The following is a 22132-nucleotide window of genomic DNA, read 5'->3' as shown; positions in this document are numbered from 1 at the left end:
TGTGTACCCCTAGGAGGAATAAAACAGATGATTTAATTTTTTCATCAATTCCAACCAAATACTTTGTTAATTTATAAAATTGATATTAATAAAATAATTCCGAAGATTTTGTAGTTTTAGGGATATTTTTTAATCTAATGAATGTAATAAATCGATTTTTCCCTCATATTTGTATGGTTTGCCATACATATTGAGAATGTATTGAGATGAATTTTATTTATTTTGAAGTCGTGACATGTGACATAGGGGAGGTGGGGGGTCTTTGCTTCTGTGACAATTTGTGACAAAGGGGGATGGGGAGTCAAAAATCGTCGAAAAAAGCGTGACGTCTTTTATGGACAGCCCCTTAGCAATTTTGCGTGTCTAATTCACAAGACAAACAAAATTGAAAGATATCCACTCTTGGAAAAGTGTATTTTGACGCGATTTAGATCGAATCGTTTTATTAGAAAAGTTATAAAAATCGGTGTATTACATGGGCTCCACAATTTTTAATCAATATTTGGAAGAATATCGGTAGAAGCTTAACTTTTAGTTTTAATACATAAAGTTTAGTTCCGTACATTTGTTTCAATATAATTGAAAAATTATTTCGTCTTAATTAATTGCACGGATTGAAAAAAACCCGTTTTAATCCACATAGTGGTGTAATGATGCCTTTCTCATATCAATCATACTATCATATATAATACTGTGGTATTCTTTACAATAATTTTCTTCGATTATTCAAAGAATAACCGAAACCGGTTTGTTTGACCGTCTACAGATAAAAACTATCAATTGGAGAAGATTCGAGATCGATTTAGAAAAAAATCACGGTTTTTCGTCCTTTTCAGTGATGGTATAAAATTTTTAACACACTTTACCCTATATTTCCTGATCCGGAAGTCGGATTTTAATGAAATTCAAGAATTCCGTATGAGACCACAGGACCTTTCATTTGAGCCTGAGTTTGTGAAAATCGGTTCAGCCATCTCCTTAGATTCAAATGACAGGTCTTGAGGTCCCATACAAAATTCCTGAATATTATTTGGATCCGACTTCCGGTTCCGGAATTATGGGGTAAAATGTGCAACAAAATGTGAAAATAAGTGCACTAACTTTCCTCAGAGATGGCTGAACCGATTTTCACAAACTTAAATTCAAATGAAAGGTCTTGAGGTCCCATAAAAAATTCCTAAATATTATTTGGATCCGACTTCCGGTTCGGGAGTTATGGGGTAAAATGTGCGAAAAAAAGAAAATATGTGTTCTAACTTTTCTCATAGATGGCGCGACCGCTTTTCACAAACTTAGGTTCAAATGAAAGGTCCTGTGGTCCCATATGTAATTCCTGAATTTCATGCGGATCCGACTTCCGGATCCGGAAATATAGGGTAAAGTGGGTTAAAAATTGTATACCATCACTGAAAATGGGGGAAAACCTTAAAAAAATTTCTAAATCGACCTCAAATCTTTTCCAATTGATAGTTTTTATCAGTAGACGGTCAAACAAATTGATTTCGGTTATTCGAATAGATGAAAATTATTTTGAAGAATACCACAGTATTATATATGATAGTGTGATTGATATGAAAAAGGCATCATTACACCACTAGGTGGATTAAAACAAGTTTTTTTTAAGTTTTGCACACACTTTCTACATGTAAAATACCAGACCCCAACGTTTTCCGTTTCGTTGTATCTTTGGGGAGGTTTTACAGCTACAAAATTGTAGATTTTTTTGTGACAAATCTCAGTTTTGACTTTCAACAACTACCAAAAATTAAAAAACAATCAAACAAAATCGTTGGGGTTTAGAAAAACATCTACTATAAATATGCTGTTTTGATTTGTTGACTTCTGATTAGTCTGCGCTGAGATACAGTGGACACCGCAAATCATGATTTCTAAGAAGCTTCCTCAAAAATACTTTTTCATCGACTTATTTCTCAATATTTTTCCACGAAAAAAATATGCAATGTTGTTCGAATGATGATTTGTATCATGCAAAACATTTAAGTTTATTTTGTTGGATGATAGCTCTAAAAGAATTCGTAGTGTTTTCGTTCAACCGTTAGACCCTAACAAGCCCCTTACCTCATAAAAACCTGTTTTAATCCACCTAAAGGTGTAATGATGCCTTTCTCAAAGGTCCTGTGGTCCCATGGTATTCTATTCAAAATGTTTCTCTTCGGTTTTTGAAAGAAACCAAGGGATTGTTTGTGCATTAACTAGTATAACATACAGAATGAAACAGTGCTTTGATCGCGTAGGTCATTCTTAAGAAAACGAAGTGGGTTCACTATAATATGCACATCAGGCACCGCAACCCGAGAACTCTACTAGTTTTTATTTAAAATTTGAAGATTTTATACGACTAAACTAAACGACGATTTAAATTTTTGTTGTATCCGAAAATATACAGTAAATTTTGGTAGGACCTTTCATTTGACCTTAAGATTGGGAATAACGGTTTTGAGTCCTGTTTATACAATTTTTTTACGTATTTTGTTTCGCCGGTTTAAGTAACGGTGTACAATATTTAACACACTTTACCCTATAACTCCGGAATCGGAAGTCCGAACCGGATGAAATTCAGAAATTATGTACCGGACCGTGGGACCTTTCATTTAAATCTAAGTTTGTGGAAATCGATCAAACCATCGCTGAGAAAAATGTGTGAGATACATTTTGGAATATATGACCATTATTTCCGGTTCTTCCGAAACCGGAGACCGAGAACCAGGATAGCCGGAATCGGTTTATTTAGTTGTCTACTGATAATGGCTATCGATTTCTGTACTTTTGAGATCAGTTTAGGCAATTTTTTACGCATTTTGTTTCGCCGGTTTATGTGACGGTTTACAATATTCAATATAACTTTACCCTATAACTCCGGAGCCGGAAGTCGAGCCAATTTTTGCTAGTCGATTTTGGATTGCATAATCTATCTATATGAGAAAGACAAAACGTTAAAAACCTACTAATAATTGTAACGTTTTGGTGTTGGTTTTCCCAAAATTGAAGCGTTAACGTCATCATATTTGAATTGAGCTACATTTAATGATTTGTGAATGTTTTTTACATACTTTAATTATTTGAATTCACTTTTCTTCCGTGCTCGTGGTTTGCTTGTTTGTTATTGGCAGTGTGATTCATGTTGTGTTCCACAACGACAGTCGACCAAAGATTTCTTTCCTCCGTCTCCGGTTCTTGTTCTTAATGTATTTATCAGGTGTTTCATTCTAAAATGCTAAAATGGCTCCCCAAACTAAATTGCACTTATCTTGAACTCCACTTAAGTAATTGGTAAATCCAGAAGAAAGTGTCTAGGCTTAATTTTCAACATATTGGTATAAATGTTATGTTATTAGAACAAAAATTTTAGCCCTATTAAATTTTAGTTAGGTGGGTAATTTTCTCTATGGAAAGTAAAGTCAACATCGTTCATGATCATGTTTTCTATAATCAATTTCAATACAATTTTCACACAACCTACATTTAAGGAATGAAAATAAATTAGTTTAGTCAGTGTCCCGTTGCAGGATGGCCTTTAAAGTTGAGTAATCGTATTACATCAATTATTCATTTGGAATGTCGTTATGAGTCTTTTTTTTTACAGGCCATCATATAATTCCAACGAAATTCTTTGGATTTCCTACAGCTTTGGACCGTTTAAATTCAACCGACTTCTCAACGCAGTGATACGATCCTATTGATTTCAAGAATTATTCTTGGTCTTGGTTCAAGGATACGACAAATGACTTGTTGAACCAGTGTCATGCATGCATTGAATCGCCAACCCAATACAGTACTAAAATGCCACAGAGATTATAAATTTTATTCTCATACATGCTAGCTTGGAAGTTAACGTGAATAAAATGCATTTGACATGCTTCTTGACTATTAAAAATCTTATCTAAACATACTAATCAGCTTTCTACAACATCATCTCTGTGCCACTTCCTAGGCTTTATATGACGTTATCAACAGGAACACTGAAATTCAGGATTGGATTACTAATCTGATTCTTTCGAAATAATGCTGAATTCACTGTTTATTAAATATTCAAAGGATTGTTTATAAACATGAGCTATTGAATCAACTTCTACATGCGCATCTCATAGTAGTTTCACGATAGGTACTAAGGTTTCAACTGTGCAACTGAGGCTTGTTTGTGTCGCTCTCATCACAAAGTTATTAATTCATAAATGCTGATAAAAGTGTCAAGACCTTCCTACAATGTCAACAGACGGTGTAGTTGGAGATCGTTTTTCCTATTTCTCACAGTGAACGATGATATAGTGCTGCTGAAAATACACAGCTGATGAAGCCAACGTTATAAAAGGTGCGAATAGTAATAACTATGTGTATCAGTTCACATTCACGTGTCACACATTAATGTAAACGTGCCAAATTACTGCTAAAGATGCATGTGTTCATATTGTTAGTATTCCAAATTGTTATTCCATTGATCATCGCTACACAAATAGATTTGGTTGCTAAACAGAGCCAAGTTTTCTTGGATCATTTGGATCATCATGGAAATGGGAATGTTCTCAATGAGATTTTGATGGAGTACTCGTACTTACAGTCAAACTGGACACAACAAAACCATACGCCATTTAATGACCAGGTGATTGCATTCTTGCAGCAGCATGTAGATGTGGTTCATAAGAATCAAACTCGTTACAAAGGATATGCTGGACCAGGAATTGGTATTAAATCGCTTACTAATTTTTGTGGACCAGGTAATTGGTCCACAAATGGAGAAGTTACACAAAATCCATATTTTACCAAAATTGATCAGTGTTGCAAAAGCCACGATGAGTGCCCATTATACATAGTGCAACGAAAGGATTACGAAAATTTCCCAGGCCTACCGTACAAACCGCAGTTGTTTAGTAGGTGAGTTCGACGCAAATGTTTGGAAAGAAAATTGTTAGATTAGTACATTCTTTCATTAGGAGCAAAAGTGTCGTTTGAAAAACACCTTGTTCACCTTCACATCAGATTCCAAGTCATATAAGTTAATGATTTTTTACAATTCGTTGTTTAAAAATGTGTCTCTTTAGATACAGTTCATTGAAAGATCGTTACCCAAATGGTTGATAAGTTGTATGGATATGCACGCAAAGTCAACGAAAGCAGGACGGAAATAACATTTTTATAAACTCGTACTTTTGAATTCGCTATACATTAGGAACAAGAGGCTTACTACTGCCACCTAATCGACGGTTTGTTGGTTTTATTAGCGATATATTATGTGTATTATTTATTATTTATAGTAGATCACCGCACGACTGTTCTCAATTTTACAACACGTTCCACTTCGGTTTTGAACGATAATAAAGTTCTCTCTTGTTTATTCTTTATTTTACGTTTCGTCTTTGACTCATCAGTACATTGCAGTTCATGTTGAACTACCACACCACTCAGTAATTGAACATGAACCGTCAAGTAGAGGTATAGTTATCACTACTTGAGACACTTATACAGTACCGAAGCACATAGTCTTTATGAATGAAGTTCGATTTTTACACAAATTTTCCGACTTCTACGATTCGAACACTTATTACACGATTTAAATAAGTATTAAACTCACATAGATTAAAACTCAAATGTCGTGTGATTAACATTTGGATTAAATACAACTCAATCTCAATTGAACTTGTGACAAAAATTTTACGTTGTAGCATCACAGAGTGCAGACATCCAAACTTTTTTTTCGAAATAGCTTTGTAAAGCGAAGTGATTACTTTGACAAACAATCGGTAGAATTCTTATACACATTGAAATTCACTACTTGGATGTCTGTTTTCTGTGATAGCACATCAGTAAACGAACAATATGACTATCGCTGCGACATCTGCAAGTGTTTGCCTACACGCTCATCGGTTATCTGTGGTAGATCCATTCTAAATCTAAATCGCTAGGCAATGTTAGAAAACTTTTGTTCGAAAATTCATAATGATCGATTCTTTTGTTTTCTCTAGATTACGTTGCAGCTGTGATGTTCAATTCTTTTCTTGTTTACGAGATGTGGGAACATTCTTTTCGTTTGCTGTAGCATGGATCTACAGTAAAGTGCAGACCTATTGCATTGAGTACGAGTATCCAGTTATACAGTGTAAACAACAAATGTAACGATCGCAAAATGATTGTTTGTGTATGGAAAAAATGCTGTATCTTGATTATTCCAGGAGTGATGAATTCATCTTTTTTGCACGTTGCGTTGATTATCAGGTAGATTACTCTACTCCGAAGAGATGGCAATGGTTCAATATACCATATTTGAGTGCTAATCAATCGTGTTTTCCGAACGTATCGTATTGATATGAAATATTGTTGAATACAAAAAAAAGCAAAGAGAAATATAGCTTTCTAAAAACCTGTTTTAATCCACCTTTTGGTGTAATAAAGATCTTCTCATATATTCACATAATTGTATTGATTTATACCTGTTCGTTTCTAACACACGTTAGTTGCTAGTCTATCATGTGGATAAAGACGCTACCCAAGTAATTAAAAATTCTACAATTACTAAAGACATTCATTTTCTTGCTGCTTAATAGTGCTCGCAGAATTTCTGAATTGTGAACAAGTTCCGCGAAAACTTTCTCGCTGAGATTGGTTGGTGCGATGTAGGAGGAGTACCGTTGTTCTTGAGAGTTGATGATTTTTGTTGTTCCTCGTAAAGCTTACCGATTTATATAAAATAGACATACTACACTCAAATAAAAATTCACGTTCGATTTACTTGAAAAATCACGTAAAATGGTTTCAAATGTCAAATTGAATATTTTACATGACGAAAATGAATGTTATACGAACATCCCCTAAAATGAATAGAGTCATCACATAAGGTTTACGTGAATTGACCAAACGTCAAACAATCTACGTGAATTTCCAGTGTAAAAAACTCGATTTTGAAAATGGCGAACAGGGCTAAAGTGTAAGTAGTTAAATATTTGAGAAAAATGTTAATTAGTTACAGTTGTTGACTTCATCGTCCGGACCATTCCAGTATAAAAGTTTTCATGTGTTCAACTGGACCGAGCGCCTGCATGAGACCGGGAGTTTGCCCGCTCCTGCCGAAACAGGCCGTTGGTCCACCGAAAAACGAGTTCGAAATCGGTATGAAGCTAGAGATACTGGAACCATGTAATGCGACTTTAACCTGCATCGGTTGTGTTGTGGGAGTTCTCGACTCTCGACTGCAGCTTCGGTTGGATGGCAGTGACAACAAAAACAATTTTTGGAGGCTTGTCGATTTGAGATACCACGACGTTATTAGTTTATTTTTAAGCTATTGAAATTTTATACTAATTTTCTGAAATAAATGTTTTATTTTTCATGGTGTTTTTCATTTCATTGATTTATATAAACATCCGAAATCTCCCTTTTGACTTCAACCAATATATAAAATAGTAATTCTCTGGTGTCTAAATTTGATATGAACTGATAGGTAAATGGGATATGAACAATACATTACATTCTACCTATGAAACACGTAAGTTTTACAAGATTATGCATTAAACAGCTTTTAAATGCCAGTCCATTAAAATCTACGTGATCAGTTCGGGTTTACATCTCATCCAAGTCAGTCGACAAACAAAACCGCTTACGTTGGGGATAGAAGAAATCAAGTACAGTATTGGGTAGTGAACAATAGACCTCGAAAATGAGTGAACCAAACGAACAGAAGCTACCGTCGGTACGAAAGAAAACAATTATTGTTGACTTCAGACAGTGCAAAATTCGACCTTCGATACGAGAACTTGAAGGTTTGCTTAAGGAGCAAATGAATCTTGACATTAAACGTGTGCATTTACTCCAATGCAATAAGACCAATAATGTTGTTTATATCCAGTTCTATAAAGAGTTGGATGCAATCCAATTCGCTAAAGACAATAATAATGTGCACTATGTGGAGCATGAAAATATCAAGTACAACATTCCAGTATATATGGAAGATAGTGCTATAGAAGTGCGTGTGCATGATCTTCCCTCAAGCGTCAACGGTTCTTATATTCGCAAAACTATGTCCCAATACGGAGAGATTCTCTCTATCGAAGATGAAAAGTGGAGGAATTTTTTCCCCGGTATTCTAAATGGCGTACGTTTGTTACGCATGCGCTTGAGGAGGCCTATACCTTCTTATGTGACATTCGGTCAGGATACAAGAATACCGTGCAAATCATTTGTTACCTATGACAATCAGATGGCCACATGTCAATATTGCCAAAAAGCTGTTCACTACGGTAAGCCATGTAATAAACCGGACAAGGAGACAACTATACCAAAGGACAACGGTGCTTCCTTCACATCAACCCTAAGCAACCCCAGTACACCTGTGACAGTCACCAACAACAGTGAAGCATCCTCTTCAACGAAACCATCCAACGCATCCCCTATAGAACAAAGTACACCAGCTGCAGTTAACAGCTTACCATCCAACCAACCAGCAACTGCAATCAATGTACAACAAAGCGCATCTACAGCAACCAGCAACGAAATCAACAACAATACCACCGATGCGGCAATGGATGACGAGACGAACCACGAACGAAGTGTCCCTCTATCCTCGCAGGAGGAAAATGGAAGCTCCTCTCCCCCTAGAAAAAGGGTGACAACGAGATCCAATACAAAAAAAATCTTTTATTTAAAAACTCAGCTAAATCGGCCACGTAAAGCTTGTACGCAAATAGGCCTGAATAAAATATCTTTTAAATAAAAAAAAATCTACGTGAAAAGTAGGGTGGAAAATATTCACATAACTTTTCACGTAACTATAACATGATTATTATTTTGAGTGTATCTTGAGCAAAAAGTTCCCGGAATCACCACCATGTGGCGCTCTCAGTCACCCGATTAGATTTTTTTATTTTAGGTTGCCACATCTGTCATTGATTTTCTATCAAATTTACAGCTTGACACCTGGACATTTGTAAAAATTACGTTGTATTGAGTACATCTGCAATTGTGTGTGTCCTCGATTTTGTACAGTTTTCAAAATGGAATTGAATTTGCAACAACGAGTTTGCATTAAATTTAGCGTTAAAACGGTTTCAACGGTGTGACGTCATTGCAAATGTTAGAAAAGTGTTTTGGTGACGATACTCTGAACAAAACAGTCGTCTATCAGTGGCACGAACGTTATAGAAGTGGCCGTGAGTCTGTGAATGATGATGAGAGAAATAGAAGGCGATACTCACAGTTTTCATTGTTTACAAGGGTGTTGTGTATCATTAATTTCTTCCACAAGACCAGACCGTCAACGAGGGGTATTATTTGGGCGCTATGAGACGTTTGCGTTAAGCAATTCGCCGAAAAAGACCAGAATTGTGGGCAAACAACAACTTGTGGATATTGCACCACGATAACGCACTGACACAACGCCATCGTTAACCGTGAACATTTGGCTAGAAACGGTCGACTCAAGAAACCACTCCGTGGAACGCGTTTCAGCACCCGAGATGAGATCAGGGAACATTCGCAGATGGTTCAGATGGCCATACCGAAAACTGAATATAAAAAATGTTACGAGGATTGAATCAAGCGCTGACATAATTGTGTTGCAGTCGATGGGGAGTACTTTGATTTTGATGAATTTGATCGATTCTGATTAACAATCTATTTTTAATTTTCTAAATACATTTCGGGAATTTTTTGATCAAGTTAGTATGTGACAAGCGATTTACATGGAATCCTAGCAAAGATAAACTCAAGATGGAATAGTCTATGATTTTTCATACATTTAAATATAACTCCTCGATGAAATCGGTTCGCCGTCAGTCGCAGTTCAATGATTAGTGGAACCGAAACAACAAACGCCCAGTCGCTCTATGCGTCGTAACTATAATGATGTTTGTTTTCATATTAGTAACAAATCATGTTTAAATATACATAATATCGAACAATCTCACAACACTTTCTGCAGTTCTTTGTATTTGAATGTAGAAGTAATTTATTATATTCAACTAGCCTAATATTTAATTCGTTTAAGACGGTTTAATCTGCTTTAGAAGCAATCAGATTCAAAAAATTTTTACGCAAAACTTGCAAACTTTGGTTTATTTTCTTTTGGTATTGTAGCGTAATCATGGTTTTTATGCGACGCTTTTCTATGTTTATCGACGCTTTTTAACAAGGGGCTACTAAAAGTATACTATTACTGAGTTCTCGGGTTCACAATTACCGAACAAGTTTTTATTCTTTAATTTATATGGGACTACGTAATCTTGAGTTTATCTTTGGTGGTTGGTTCTGTTTGCGAAAATATCGACAGTGAAATGCGGTGTTTTGTTCCGGGATGATTCAATCGTTTTCATCATCTGCATTTAAAATGCCACCCACAGCACAATCACTCCATTATTCATAATAACTGTAATAGATTTCACAGTGCGATCCGCCAAATCCTTCCTCCAACGAAAACACAGAATCGGATGTGTGTACAATTTTCTATATTTCGACGTTACCTTGCAAGCCCTTAAAGAAGAAATGTCCAGATTTTAATTAGTGCCAAAGATTCGCCAGGCTGCGCGACAACCGGAGTAACTTAGAAGTGAAATCCCTATCTGAACTGGTCGTTTGTTTATGTATACATACTTGAACCCCGGCGCGCCATACTTAATTTCGTGAGAAAATTACCAACGCAACCAAAAATGTCTTATCACGCCACCAGTGTATCTTACATCGTGAATACCAGTGTATTTTACATCGTGGATTTTTATGTAAACTGACAGGGTCTGCCATTTTGCATTGATGAAAGACTTTCTTACGAGCTAGGTTTGAATAAGTCGAAAAACGACTCGTCGAATGGCTTACCTCAAGAGAAAAATTAATCGAGATGATGTTCATAAATTACTTGAAAGATGTATAGAATCCAAAGGTCAATACTTTGAATATAAAGAATTTTGAAAATGTGTAAATTAAGCGTTTTATTTATTTAAGACTGGTTGAATCACATCGAACTTAATGTAACATTATCCGCATACAATTCCATAAATTAGTTTTGGTTTTACTTCACATCACATCACATCAAGCAATTAAAGGTTCTACAGTATCTTTAATAATTCGCTTTCTTCCTGCTTAAAAGTACTCGACGAATTTTTAAAACTTAAATTTTCAGAAAAAGTTTCACGTGTTTTTTCTCGTTGCTTAAAAGCTGAGCAATGCCAAATCATTCCAATTTATCTGAGCTTTTGGTTGCTTGGGACATCACTTATTATATTCTAGATGTGTACAGAAAATAATTTGACATTAATATGTATCAAAATATTTATTGTTGTATGCTGAGAACATGTTCAGTTACGTGACAAATTGATGAGCTGTGAATGAGTCCACACTTTTTGTGAATTTAACATAATGAAATGAATGCGAATAGCAATTTTAAATTTGACATCAGAACTAAGTAGTCAGTCATTAAGTACTATATCAAAATCGTCGATAGTAATGATTTAAATACAGCTATTTGGTTAATCTATTGGTGAAAACTTGCCCGTACTCTGTAATCCTGCATAAACAACAAATTCTAATCAATTTAGTCTTCCATTAGAGCTTAGATTTCAGAAACCTGTTTCTCATAGGTTTCCGTAGAACTGGTAACAATGTGTGTAGTTGTTGTACGGCGTAAGCGGAACAATTCCGATTTTTTAAAACAACAAAACCTATCAAAGCAAAAAAAAATGTTATTTCAAACCATTGCACAATAATTAATATGCCACGTAGTTATCGTGAATTTCAACCAAAACGCGTTTGTTTCAAGCCAATAATAGTTGATTAAAAGTAACATTGGTTGAATTAAACCAGAATTATTATTGTTACTATATTAAAAGAAATATTAATTCCAACTATCTGGGAATCAGTTTTACAATTTTTCGGAGTATGCCATTACCGATGGAATATACAATCTTGACGACGATATATATTCGAACGCGTTGTTCCCACCTTCTTTCCAGTTAACTTAAACACACATACTTCTTCAACAATGCTGTAAGTCGAGCGAATGACGTTTATGCAATGTTTCGTGCTTTGAATGAGTAGAATGTGTCGTTTGCATCAGTTTGGGTTAGTTCGTGGTTGGAAACGTGAGTGTTTTCGCTTTGCTCTTCACCTGGTTGCTCTGCGTACGTGTGTTTTTGTTTTCTGCTGTTATTATTCGCATTCTTTTCCGCCGTGGATACCAGAGAAGAAGAAGAAGATGATGGAAATCAAGTTTGATTTTTAGGTGCATTGATGTTTTTGCTAATTGTAGCCCTTAGCGATAGTTTACAAGCTAGGTGTGCATTTTTGCGAATAGATTAATAGTGCGGTGATGATTCGTGATATCCACATGCATTTTTATGCGGTAGATGGTATAGAAAAATGAATTGAAATAGTGTATGCTGTGAATTTCGTGTGTAAATCATAACAAAAGTGGCATAAAAATTCCTTCGGAGTATGTTGGTTCTCGGTTTCATGTTGCCTTTGCCTATCTAGTTTCTTTTTCTTCGGCGTACCGGGTGCTTGTGCTATTATTGCTGTAGATTTACCGCTGTATATTGATAAAACTAAGATGAAGTGTCCAAAATATATGGAGAACTTTTACACAAGTGTTGCCAGATTTTACTACCCGCGAAGGTGTATTCATCTCTATTGGCATGCACTGAACCGATGATTGAAACTTGCATTCCTTTGGTATACATACGTAGTATCTGCATGTGGCTTGATAGTGATCTAGAAATTTAGTTTTGCAAAGAAGCTTTATTACACTTTGATGCAACCTGCAGTTAAGTTTCAAATAAAAGTCTGCCAATTTCAGAGATCAATTCAATTTGAGGAATATTTTTAATTTTAATTTATTTTCGATACTGAAATCCAAGAACGTTATATATATATATATATATATATATATATATATATATATATATATATATATATATATATATATATATATATATATATATATGTATATATATATATATATATATATATATATATATATATATATATATATATATATATATATATATATATATATATATATATATATATATATATATATATATATATATATATAATTTGGCACCTAAGTGTTTAACTGAAAATTCTTATCTAAGATTCCGTCTATATATAATCGACTAGTTGATGCAAAGTGGATAAGTGATAAGTGCTGAAACTCAAAGTTTAAAATGGGAAAATGGGAGTTCGTATATTGATGTATTGGGATTGAAAATTAGTTTGGCCTAATCGTTCGGTATGTCAGGAGGCAAACAGTGATGTGATGGCGTAAATGTATGCAGGAAAAAATCCATGATAAGATAAGCACAATTAGCTTAGGCCATCGTCATATCAGAGTGTGTCTTTCCTGTCCAAGTTTTCAATGGGTCCGACTTGTTGATTTGTAATACATTGTGGAAAAAGTGTACTGGTGTGTGAATTACGGTAAGAACTATGGTGATAGGAAAACTACAAGCATTGGAGTTTACGGACTGTCTTTTGGACAGTCCAGAATTCCGAGAAAATTTGAATCAGCATGAAAAAGAGCTGGAGAAAACAAGTCAACAAATAAAGCGGATTATCAAGGAAGTGAAGGACCTGTTGGCTGCAGCCAAAAGTAAGTAGCAGGAAATTCTGTTTTCGATTTTGATCTTAAAATTTACTTACCATACTACACTGTAGATTTTATTACTTTTAAATTATACTTATTTCTACGCTTATGGTTTCTTACTACTCAGTAAGTTCTGCGAAATTGCTTTTGCCAGATGATTTGTGCTCTTTATAACTGTGACTTTATCTAGCAAATTTGAAAATGCTTACGGTTATAGAGACATTAATGAAATTCTTGTCTATTTGTCGCTATTCTATAATATTATGTTTATCAAATTGTTACTTCTATATACAAGATATTACTCCAGGCCAACTTTAAATGGCCATAGCTTAGCCGGTTAGGTGAAATAAAAATAATGCACTAGTGTAAATAAAAGACTAAACATCAGGTTATCGTAAAGGTTGATTATGGTTATAGTAAACGGAAGGAACGAAGTAGCCCGGGGTGCACACCAACGTGATTCCTATAGTGAGTTTCTAAATTATATTCTGAACAAGTATGATAAAGACCCGAACTTATCACAACACGTATGCTCGTGCGAAATCTTGTGCGTACAGAAAAACGTAAAAACACATGAAAATTCAAACTCGTTTACGAGCATGACGTGATGTTCGAACTCGCGACTTCCTCGCCATCCGATGAGAACGCTTCAAACATACAATTATTCTTACATTTTCGAATATCTCGGAAATCTTACTGCGAGTAATCATTCGAGCACAGAAATAAATGGCAACACTGATGGACGCTTAAAAGCATACGGGCACACGGACCAGCACCGGTGACCGGGCCAAGTACATGTCTAGCAAAGAATTTATCATTTCGATAGTGGCTTAGAATCTGCAGAATACCCTTTGAAGGGATAAATGAAATGCGACAAAAAAAAACGCACCGATGGTTATTTTGATTTGTCTAAATGTGTCAAATGATAATATTTTCAATATCTATCCTATCCTTTTTTAATACTTTAAAACGTATAGGTGATATATGAAAAAAGTGAAGTAGTAAACAATTTTCGTAGTATAGGGGATAAATTGATTTATACGTTGCATAAGAACTAAATAGTATGGGTCATGAAAAAGTTAGAAATTTCCAGAAACGAAAATTGTTGACTGTTAGGAAGTCACTGCTGTGCATTTATATTAACAGTCAAAATGTTATTACCACGAAAAGTTCGCTGTAATTTTATTAAATTCGGAGTTATTTCAATTATGTGTGCAAATGAGAAAAAGCGCCGTTATATGAAAAACTGTGAAATACGCACATCGTTCTACTGCGAAAGGTGCGAAATTAAATGATCAAAGCAAAAACAAATTCGAATGACATCATGGTGCACAGCGGAGCTCTTCTCTTCCTAAACGGGCGATGGACAAATCTTCGATCGTGACCTCTTTTCACCTCACAGCTTTTTATTGGTTGTTCCAATAAAAAGTTATTTAGCAATCTGTAGTTAATTGTCACGTCATGCAGTTAATACCATGTTTTTGGCTCCTGGTAAACCTATGCTAGTGGGGGATGAAAGCCCGGACATTGGATACTGATTCAACACGTTCGCAAAAGGAAATCTGTGTCCCAACTCCGCTGGCTTCTTCCATTTCTTTTACTTGTGTTCAACCCCGTTTTGCGCCACTCGAGAACACTCAAAAGTGTTGCTATCGTGCGATTCTTTTCCGCTGATGAGTTTTAAAAACGAAAATTTCTCAGAAAGCCAGTGTTGTTTGTCCGTTACTCCATGATCCGAATCCGTTGTTGGTAGAAATCTTCGTAAAACGCGCATGTGTATGTGAGATTGGAAGACATTCGACGCCAAAAAGCTTATTTTGTTTACGTGTAGCGTTTTTGCTTACTCTTTCGTTTGCGTCAGATAAACTGCATTCGAGTATCTCATGGTCCTAATAATGAAGGTTTTATTTGAACGGAAACATCGACATCTCAAAGAATGTCTTTCGATCAAAACAAAAAAGTGTTGATAGTGTTGTTTTGGCTAAACCCGGAACCGGAGTTATTACTTATTGTGAGGTAAATAATAAAGTGCTGATCTCGCAAGCCAGTTGTCATATGTCCGAGCTTAGACTTGCAAGGATAGAATAATAGCAATTCTCTTTTACTTTTAAGTATGAATATGTAGAAAATCGGTTGAAACAGGAGGTCAAGTTTCGTATCGGAATGTACAAATCCTGATTTCGCTTGTAGTAATTATCGAGAGTCCATTGACACGTCATTCCCGTTTTTAAATAATTTTACAGCATCTCTATTACTTACAAAATCAGAAATTGTAAAAAAACGACAGCATAATAGCACTTACATAGTCGAAAAACGAGCGATATTTTATTGAATGTTCAACGAATTGCTCCGCCAACTGCCATGCTGACGTTGCTGAAACTGTTGATGATAATGATGCCGTTGCTGCTGCTGATGATTGTGATGATGCTGACGTGAGGAGGTGGAGGGTTGCACTCATTGCTATGTACCATTTGCCTCGTATCCAGCGCGATCGTGAAATGAATAGATAATAGCATTTCAAGGTACCGTGTGCGAACTTTTCTTTTTCAATGATTTATGGTTCGGCTCATTTCCGTTTTACTTGCATTGCATTTTTGTACGGTGAAAAGCTGACAAAACATTACAGAGTTGTCGCGAAAGCTTCATTAGTAATAGTGTGAAGTTTTAATTAGTTTTTTTCTAATACAGTATGTCTAAAGTCATTAAGTTATCGGAAAGCGAATGCTTTTATCTGCTAATCAGAGAGTACCGAATTTTAATCAATCGTGACCGTACTAAATAACATTTTGGGTATTTATATCATTGTTACTTATTTTGGTACAAAAAAAACCAATAATCTTCTACCACGCTTCATTCGGTAACGATAGATAATTGAAAATTAAACACCTCTGTGGTCATACTTTCTCTGTCCGTCGAAAACAGATTAGCTTCAATCAGTTTGAGTAATGTATGTGATGTTTGCTTTACTGTTCGAAATTACGTGCTCAGAGCGTGATTGTTTGTTCCTCTGTGTGTATTCGAAATGCGACACAACGCGGATCACTGAGGTTCCACTTTGTTCTCCAATGAAATGTCTAGTAGCGTCGTCAGTTCAACACCCCTAACATGGAGATTGAGAGCATGGAATGAAATGATAAACCATTATTATGTATTCCATCTAATTGCTGTATAAGCCTACTTTCTTTTGTTCACAGCACGTACTCATCTGTAGGATCGAGACATGCGATTATTTTGTACCTTTCGAATATAATGGGTGTTGGTTCTTTGGAAAAGGAAGCCAACCCCATCGCATTTGCAACCGAAGAAGCGCACGCACCTCACACATTTTCCTATAATCAGAAGTCAAACGGATGAATGAGTTGTTTCGTTGAATGAATGATCAACGAGGTGAAATTCCCGACACGAGAAAAACCACTTTTGTCAGGATGTCTCGACTGATTTTGTGCCACCTATTTATTGTTTAAAAAGGCTTAACAAAACTCTGTACATGAATCAGATGATGTGAATGTTCAGTCATGCATAATTCCACAGTGATTTTAAAATTGAAAATTGTGCCCTCAAAGATTGTCCAATAAATCACCTAAATCACGAATGGATTCCATTTTTTTTCAAAACAGCACTGAACAAGCGCATAAGCACTTCAATAAACGAACGCCATTGCTCAATACTATACATAGCTAGTAGTTATCGTGTTATTTTGTGATTGCATTGATTGATTGTTGATAAATAAAACAAATATAAGTGGTATTAAATGACTTTCGTGAGGGAACTTGAGCGTTTGGTGTCAATTCTGACTAACGCAGACCGTCCTGAAGCATATGATTGCAATCATTTGGTTAACCATGTGGAAATCTCGTTTGCTGCAGCTTCAGGACGGCAACATCATGGGATACTTTATCGAATACTTTTGAAAAGTCGAAGTATAGTGCAGCTCCGATTTTTGAAAAATATTTGTAGTAAAAATTTGTTATAAAAACGTGCTTAATCCACCTAGCAGTGAGATGATACCTTTTTTATCAATCCGCATGTGTTTTTTGCATGAACATTCTTCGGTGTTTCACAGTTTTCATGACATTATTCTAATGTTCGTCGTTTTAAGCGACAATTTGAGATTTTAATCACTCATAACTCTGTAATGTCGAAACTACAAATCGGATCGAATTTGAAACTAAAAGTGTAACAATCGATTAAACTTTCCATGATATGTCGAAGTAATCTCCACTTTAGAGTTTAGGGTAATTTATGGTACTTCCAGAGCCGGTATTCAGGAACCAGCATAACCCAAACCGATTCGTATGGCCATATGACGAATAAATTACAACAGTTTTGAGTCCAACTTTGATGCTTTTCGGGATTGTCATCTTCTATATCGGTTTGAATTTTAAAAATTCATCATCATGTCATTCGAGAACCGGAAGTCATAATTGAATAAAATTAATTAATTTTTGTATGTATGTATAAAATTAATTAATTTTGTATATAAGTTTATTTTAATTTGAATTTTTGTTTCTGAAATTTGATTAGGTTTTTTTTGAGAAAACGATTGAGCTTTGAGAAACGATTTTATACTGGAACCGGAATTCTAAAATCGGTATGGACGAAGTCAGATAAACTCACCTGAGTAGCTGTATAGTTTACGTTTCAATCAAAATATTTGAAAATCAGTGAAGACATCTTTGAGAAATCATAGCACGAATTAAATTTTTAGGTGCCTTCTGAATCGAAAACTGAATACCACTAAAACTGAAAAAAGTTATTTTTTATCGACTATCCAAATCTGCTAACCCGATAAACCTGATTAATTTATGTGGAATAGACATTTTTATACTAATCACCCTGTATCCCCGAAACCGGAAGTTGGATCTGACTGAAGAGCAAGATGTTTTATAGAATCTTGAAACTTTTCATTTGAATCTTAGATGACTCTTAGATTTCATTTGAATCTTAGATCGGTTCAGCCATCTACGAGAAGAATGAGTTACACAATTTTGATTTCGTTTCACATATCATCCTGTAGTTCCGGAACCAGAGGTCGGAACCAAACATAATTCAGGAACTTTGTTTGGGAGCATACGACTTTTCGTATGAATCTGAATTGGTAGAAAAGAAATTTTCCGAGAAAATTGAGTGAAATTTTTTGTCACACACGCATTTGCTGATCTCGACGAACTGATTCGAATGGTATATGGATGTTATGTTCTTCCAGCATTTATTGCTGTAAGTAGTTTAAAACAATATAATAAAAAAAATTCTGCCATCATCTGATTCGAATGGTATAGTTTAAATCAATATTATTATGGAATTACTTTCAACTCGAAAATGCTGCCATCTTTGCCATCATTTGGCTTACATATGCCATATTCGAACGATTATGTTGCCAAAAACGAGCCGTGCTAAAATCTGTCCGAGGCTAAATGTCATGAAAAAGGATGCTGTACACAGTCTTTTTGGTAATTAGAAACAATTGTATGTAACAGTATAAAAAATCGTGTTTTCCGTTGCTCCCAAGCATTTCTTTGTCATACAGCGCTCAAAACTCCTACTGCTGGAATAGGGGGAAAAGTCGTTTACACAAAAATTTCGATATCTCCGTTAAAAATGGACGGATTTAAACAATTTATGGCTTGTAGGATAGCTATTACCGTGCCAAATCTAAGTCTGAAAACATATTCTGTTTTCAAGGTCAATTGTGACAGATACTGTAAAAAAACTGAAAATTTTGACATAAAACTTCGTATAACTCAAAAAGTAAACATCCGATCTCAAAACTATTCAATAGCGTTTTGGGTGACGGGGAGACCTTTCATTTGCGACTGATTTGATCAAAATCGGCCTAGCCATCTCTGAGATCTCGACCTCTTAGTTGACAACACACATACAGACACACACACATACACACACACATACACACACACATACACACACACGGACATTTACTCAGTTCGTCGAGCTGAATCGATCGGTATATGTCATTCGGCCCTCCGGGCCTCGGAAAATTTTTCTAAAATTTGAGCGAATTCTATACCTATTTTTATAAAAATAGGTGTAGCTTAGCTTATAGTGGGTTAAAATAGAATTTCTAAGACTGGTAGTATGGTTGAGTGAACTTATAAAAATTAGGTAAAGGTAAAAATCCGGGTTGGCGGTTCAATGCGTAGCTGGTCTTACAAGCCGATTGCCGTATGTTCGAGCCTCGACCCAGAAGGTCTTAAGAATCGGCTGCGAAATGTGTTTGAAACATATGGCCAAATTTCACTAAAGGAATATAATACCAAGGCATTTTCCAGAGGTAAAAATATGGAAAAGTAACTCTTAAACCTAATGTAAAATCTATCACAGCTTTTGGCAATATTCGGCTGTTCTAAGGCAATAAGTTTGCAGGGTGATATGTACCAATAATTGCAGGGTGACATGCACCAAAAAGTGAAAATGATATCACTCAATTTTCTCGGAGATGGTTGAATCGATTTTCACATACTTAGATCCAAATGATAGGATTTGCGATCTCATACACAGTTCTCGAATTTCATTTGGATTCGGCTTCCGGTTCCGCAATTATAGGATAATATGCACTACAAAAATTAAAATAATGTCAGTAGTTTTTTGCTTTCTCTATAGAAAGGTATTAGAATTGCTGGAAAAACCGACTCTCGAACGGAACCTCGGAGACCCATAGTGTTATATACAATTCGACGAGATCGGAAAATGAGTCTCTCTCTCTCTCTCTCTGAGTCTCTCTCTCTGTGTACTATTGATTAAGTTCAAAGATCAAATGGCTGCAACTTCTGGTTTCGGAGTTATGTTGGTATAAGTGACGTAACCGACAAAATGCGTTGTGTTTTTACCGCGCCATTTTCTCAGAGATGGCTAAACCGATTTTAACAAGCTTAAGCTCGTTAAAAAGCTACTATTAGGTCATTGATCTTGTTCGAAGATCAAACGATTGCGACTTTGGGTTCCGACGATATGATGGTATAAGTGACGTAACCTACAAACACGTTGTTTTTTATCGCTCTAATGTATATAAAGGTGCCAATATTTTGGGATCACCTCTAATTTCGTTAAGCGCTATTGTTCAAAAGTTTGAGCACCTCGAAAAAAGTCCCCATGCAAAATTTGAGCTAAATCGGACATTGGTAAGGGGTGCTACCCGGCGGTTAAGGTTTGAAAATTTTCGATCTAGAAAAATTACCATAGGGGGGAGTACATGAGATTTCCGAAATTGAAATTTTTTTTGATGTCAAACGACTTAGAATTGCATGAAACGTCGAGATTTAGTGTCATATCAAAACAATTTTTTTTGGAAAATCGACGTCCCAGAAAGTTGATTAAAGACTGTCCCAGAAAGTATGGACGCAACCAAAAACCGCTTCCATTTTGCAATGGTTCAGAATCTGTCAATTTTTATGACTGCGTCCTGTTGTTTACACTTTTCTCTAACCACTTGTGCAGTTGTTTATTCGTTTTCATTAGTTTGTTTCAAAATACGTTGACTTTCAGCAGAACAACGTCGAAAAATTGTGTATATATGGTGCACAGAATGCGGACTGTCACTGAGAAAGATAGCAAAATTGGAAGGGGTAAGTGAAAAGCCGTGCGAAATGTAATCAGGAAGTTCGGTGAGGATAACACCTTCGAGGATAAACCGAAAACGGGTCGAAAAAAAGGTGCTGCTAACCCTCAGTTGGATAAACGTATACTGAAGGCGTTCGATCAAAAGAAGGAGGTTTCAGTTCGGGATGTGGCCAAAAAAGTGGGCACTTCGAAGTCAAATGTTCTTCGTGCTAAAGATCGTTTGAATCTTCGAACCTATAAGAAGCAGAAAAAAACAAAATGTAGTCCGAAACAAGAAGCATCGATCAGGCCGAGGGTTCGAAAGCTGTACAATACGATTATTGCTGGAAATTTGAACTGCATAATCATGGACGACGAAACCTACGTGAAACGCGATTACAAATCCTTGCCGGGACCACAATATTATACGGTGCGAGAAGGGCAAGTGTTAAACCAGTCCGAGACATCGATTGAAGTCGAAAAATTTGGTAAGAAAGCTATGGTCTGGCAAGCAATTTGTAGCTGCGATAAAATTTCAAAACCCTTCATCACCACTGCTTCAATGAACAGCGAAATATACATCAAGGAATGTTTACAAAAACGACTTCTACCCATGATTTGAAGCCACAAGGATCCTGTTGTCTTCTGGCCAGATCTTGCTTCTTGCCACTACTCGAAATCAACGGTAGAATGGTATACTACCAAAAATGTCACTTCCGTCCCAAAAGACATGAATCCACCGAACTGCCCAAAACTTCGACCAATTGAGGAATTTTGGGCATTAACGAAGGCACATCTTAGGAAACATGTCTCGGCAGCCGAAACCATTCAACAGTTCGAAAAAGATTGGAAAAAAGTGTCAAAACTTGTCGCCAAGAAGTCTGTACGAAATTTAATGAGGAACGTTCGCAAGAAGATGTGCCAGCTAGTCTACAAAGGCTAAGTAGGAAATGTTGAGAAAAATATTCTGTTTTTGTAGTCTAATATTATCAGTATATCGAA

The 22132-nt window shown here is 35.7% G+C and overlaps 2 protein-coding genes across 2 annotated transcripts in view; both read left to right on the top strand.

Annotated features, from left to right (window-relative positions):
- The first annotated feature begins 4336 nt into the window (after positions 1 to 4336).
- Positions 4337 to 7339, top strand: LOC131435311 (phospholipase A2-like). The gene is made up of 3 exons (XM_058603028.1): positions 4337 to 4890; positions 5979 to 6125; positions 6186 to 7339. Exons 1-3 carry the CDS (start codon positions 4412 to 4414, stop codon positions 6316 to 6318), a joined length of 759 nt encoding a protein of 252 aa, XP_058459011.1. The 5' UTR covers positions 4337 to 4411; the 3' UTR covers positions 6319 to 7339.
- Positions 7340 to 12060: 4721 nt separating this feature from the next.
- Positions 12061 to 22132, top strand: part of LOC131434883 (rho GTPase-activating protein Graf) — a 107787-nt gene continuing 97715 nt past the window's right edge. The window contains exons 1-2 of the mRNA XM_058602119.1: positions 12061 to 12214; positions 13086 to 13582. Coding sequence (XP_058458102.1) covers positions 13420 to 13582 — 163 coding nt within the window. The 5' untranslated portion in view covers positions 12061 to 12214; positions 13086 to 13419. The remainder of the gene's footprint in view (positions 12215 to 13085; positions 13583 to 22132) is intronic.

Source organism: Malaya genurostris, chromosome 3, assembly GCF_030247185.1.
Source record: "Malaya genurostris strain Urasoe2022 chromosome 3, Malgen_1.1, whole genome shotgun sequence".
Classification (NCBI taxonomy): Eukaryota; Metazoa; Arthropoda; class Insecta; order Diptera; family Culicidae; genus Malaya; species Malaya genurostris.
This window is presented reverse-complemented; position numbering and strand designations above follow the sequence as displayed.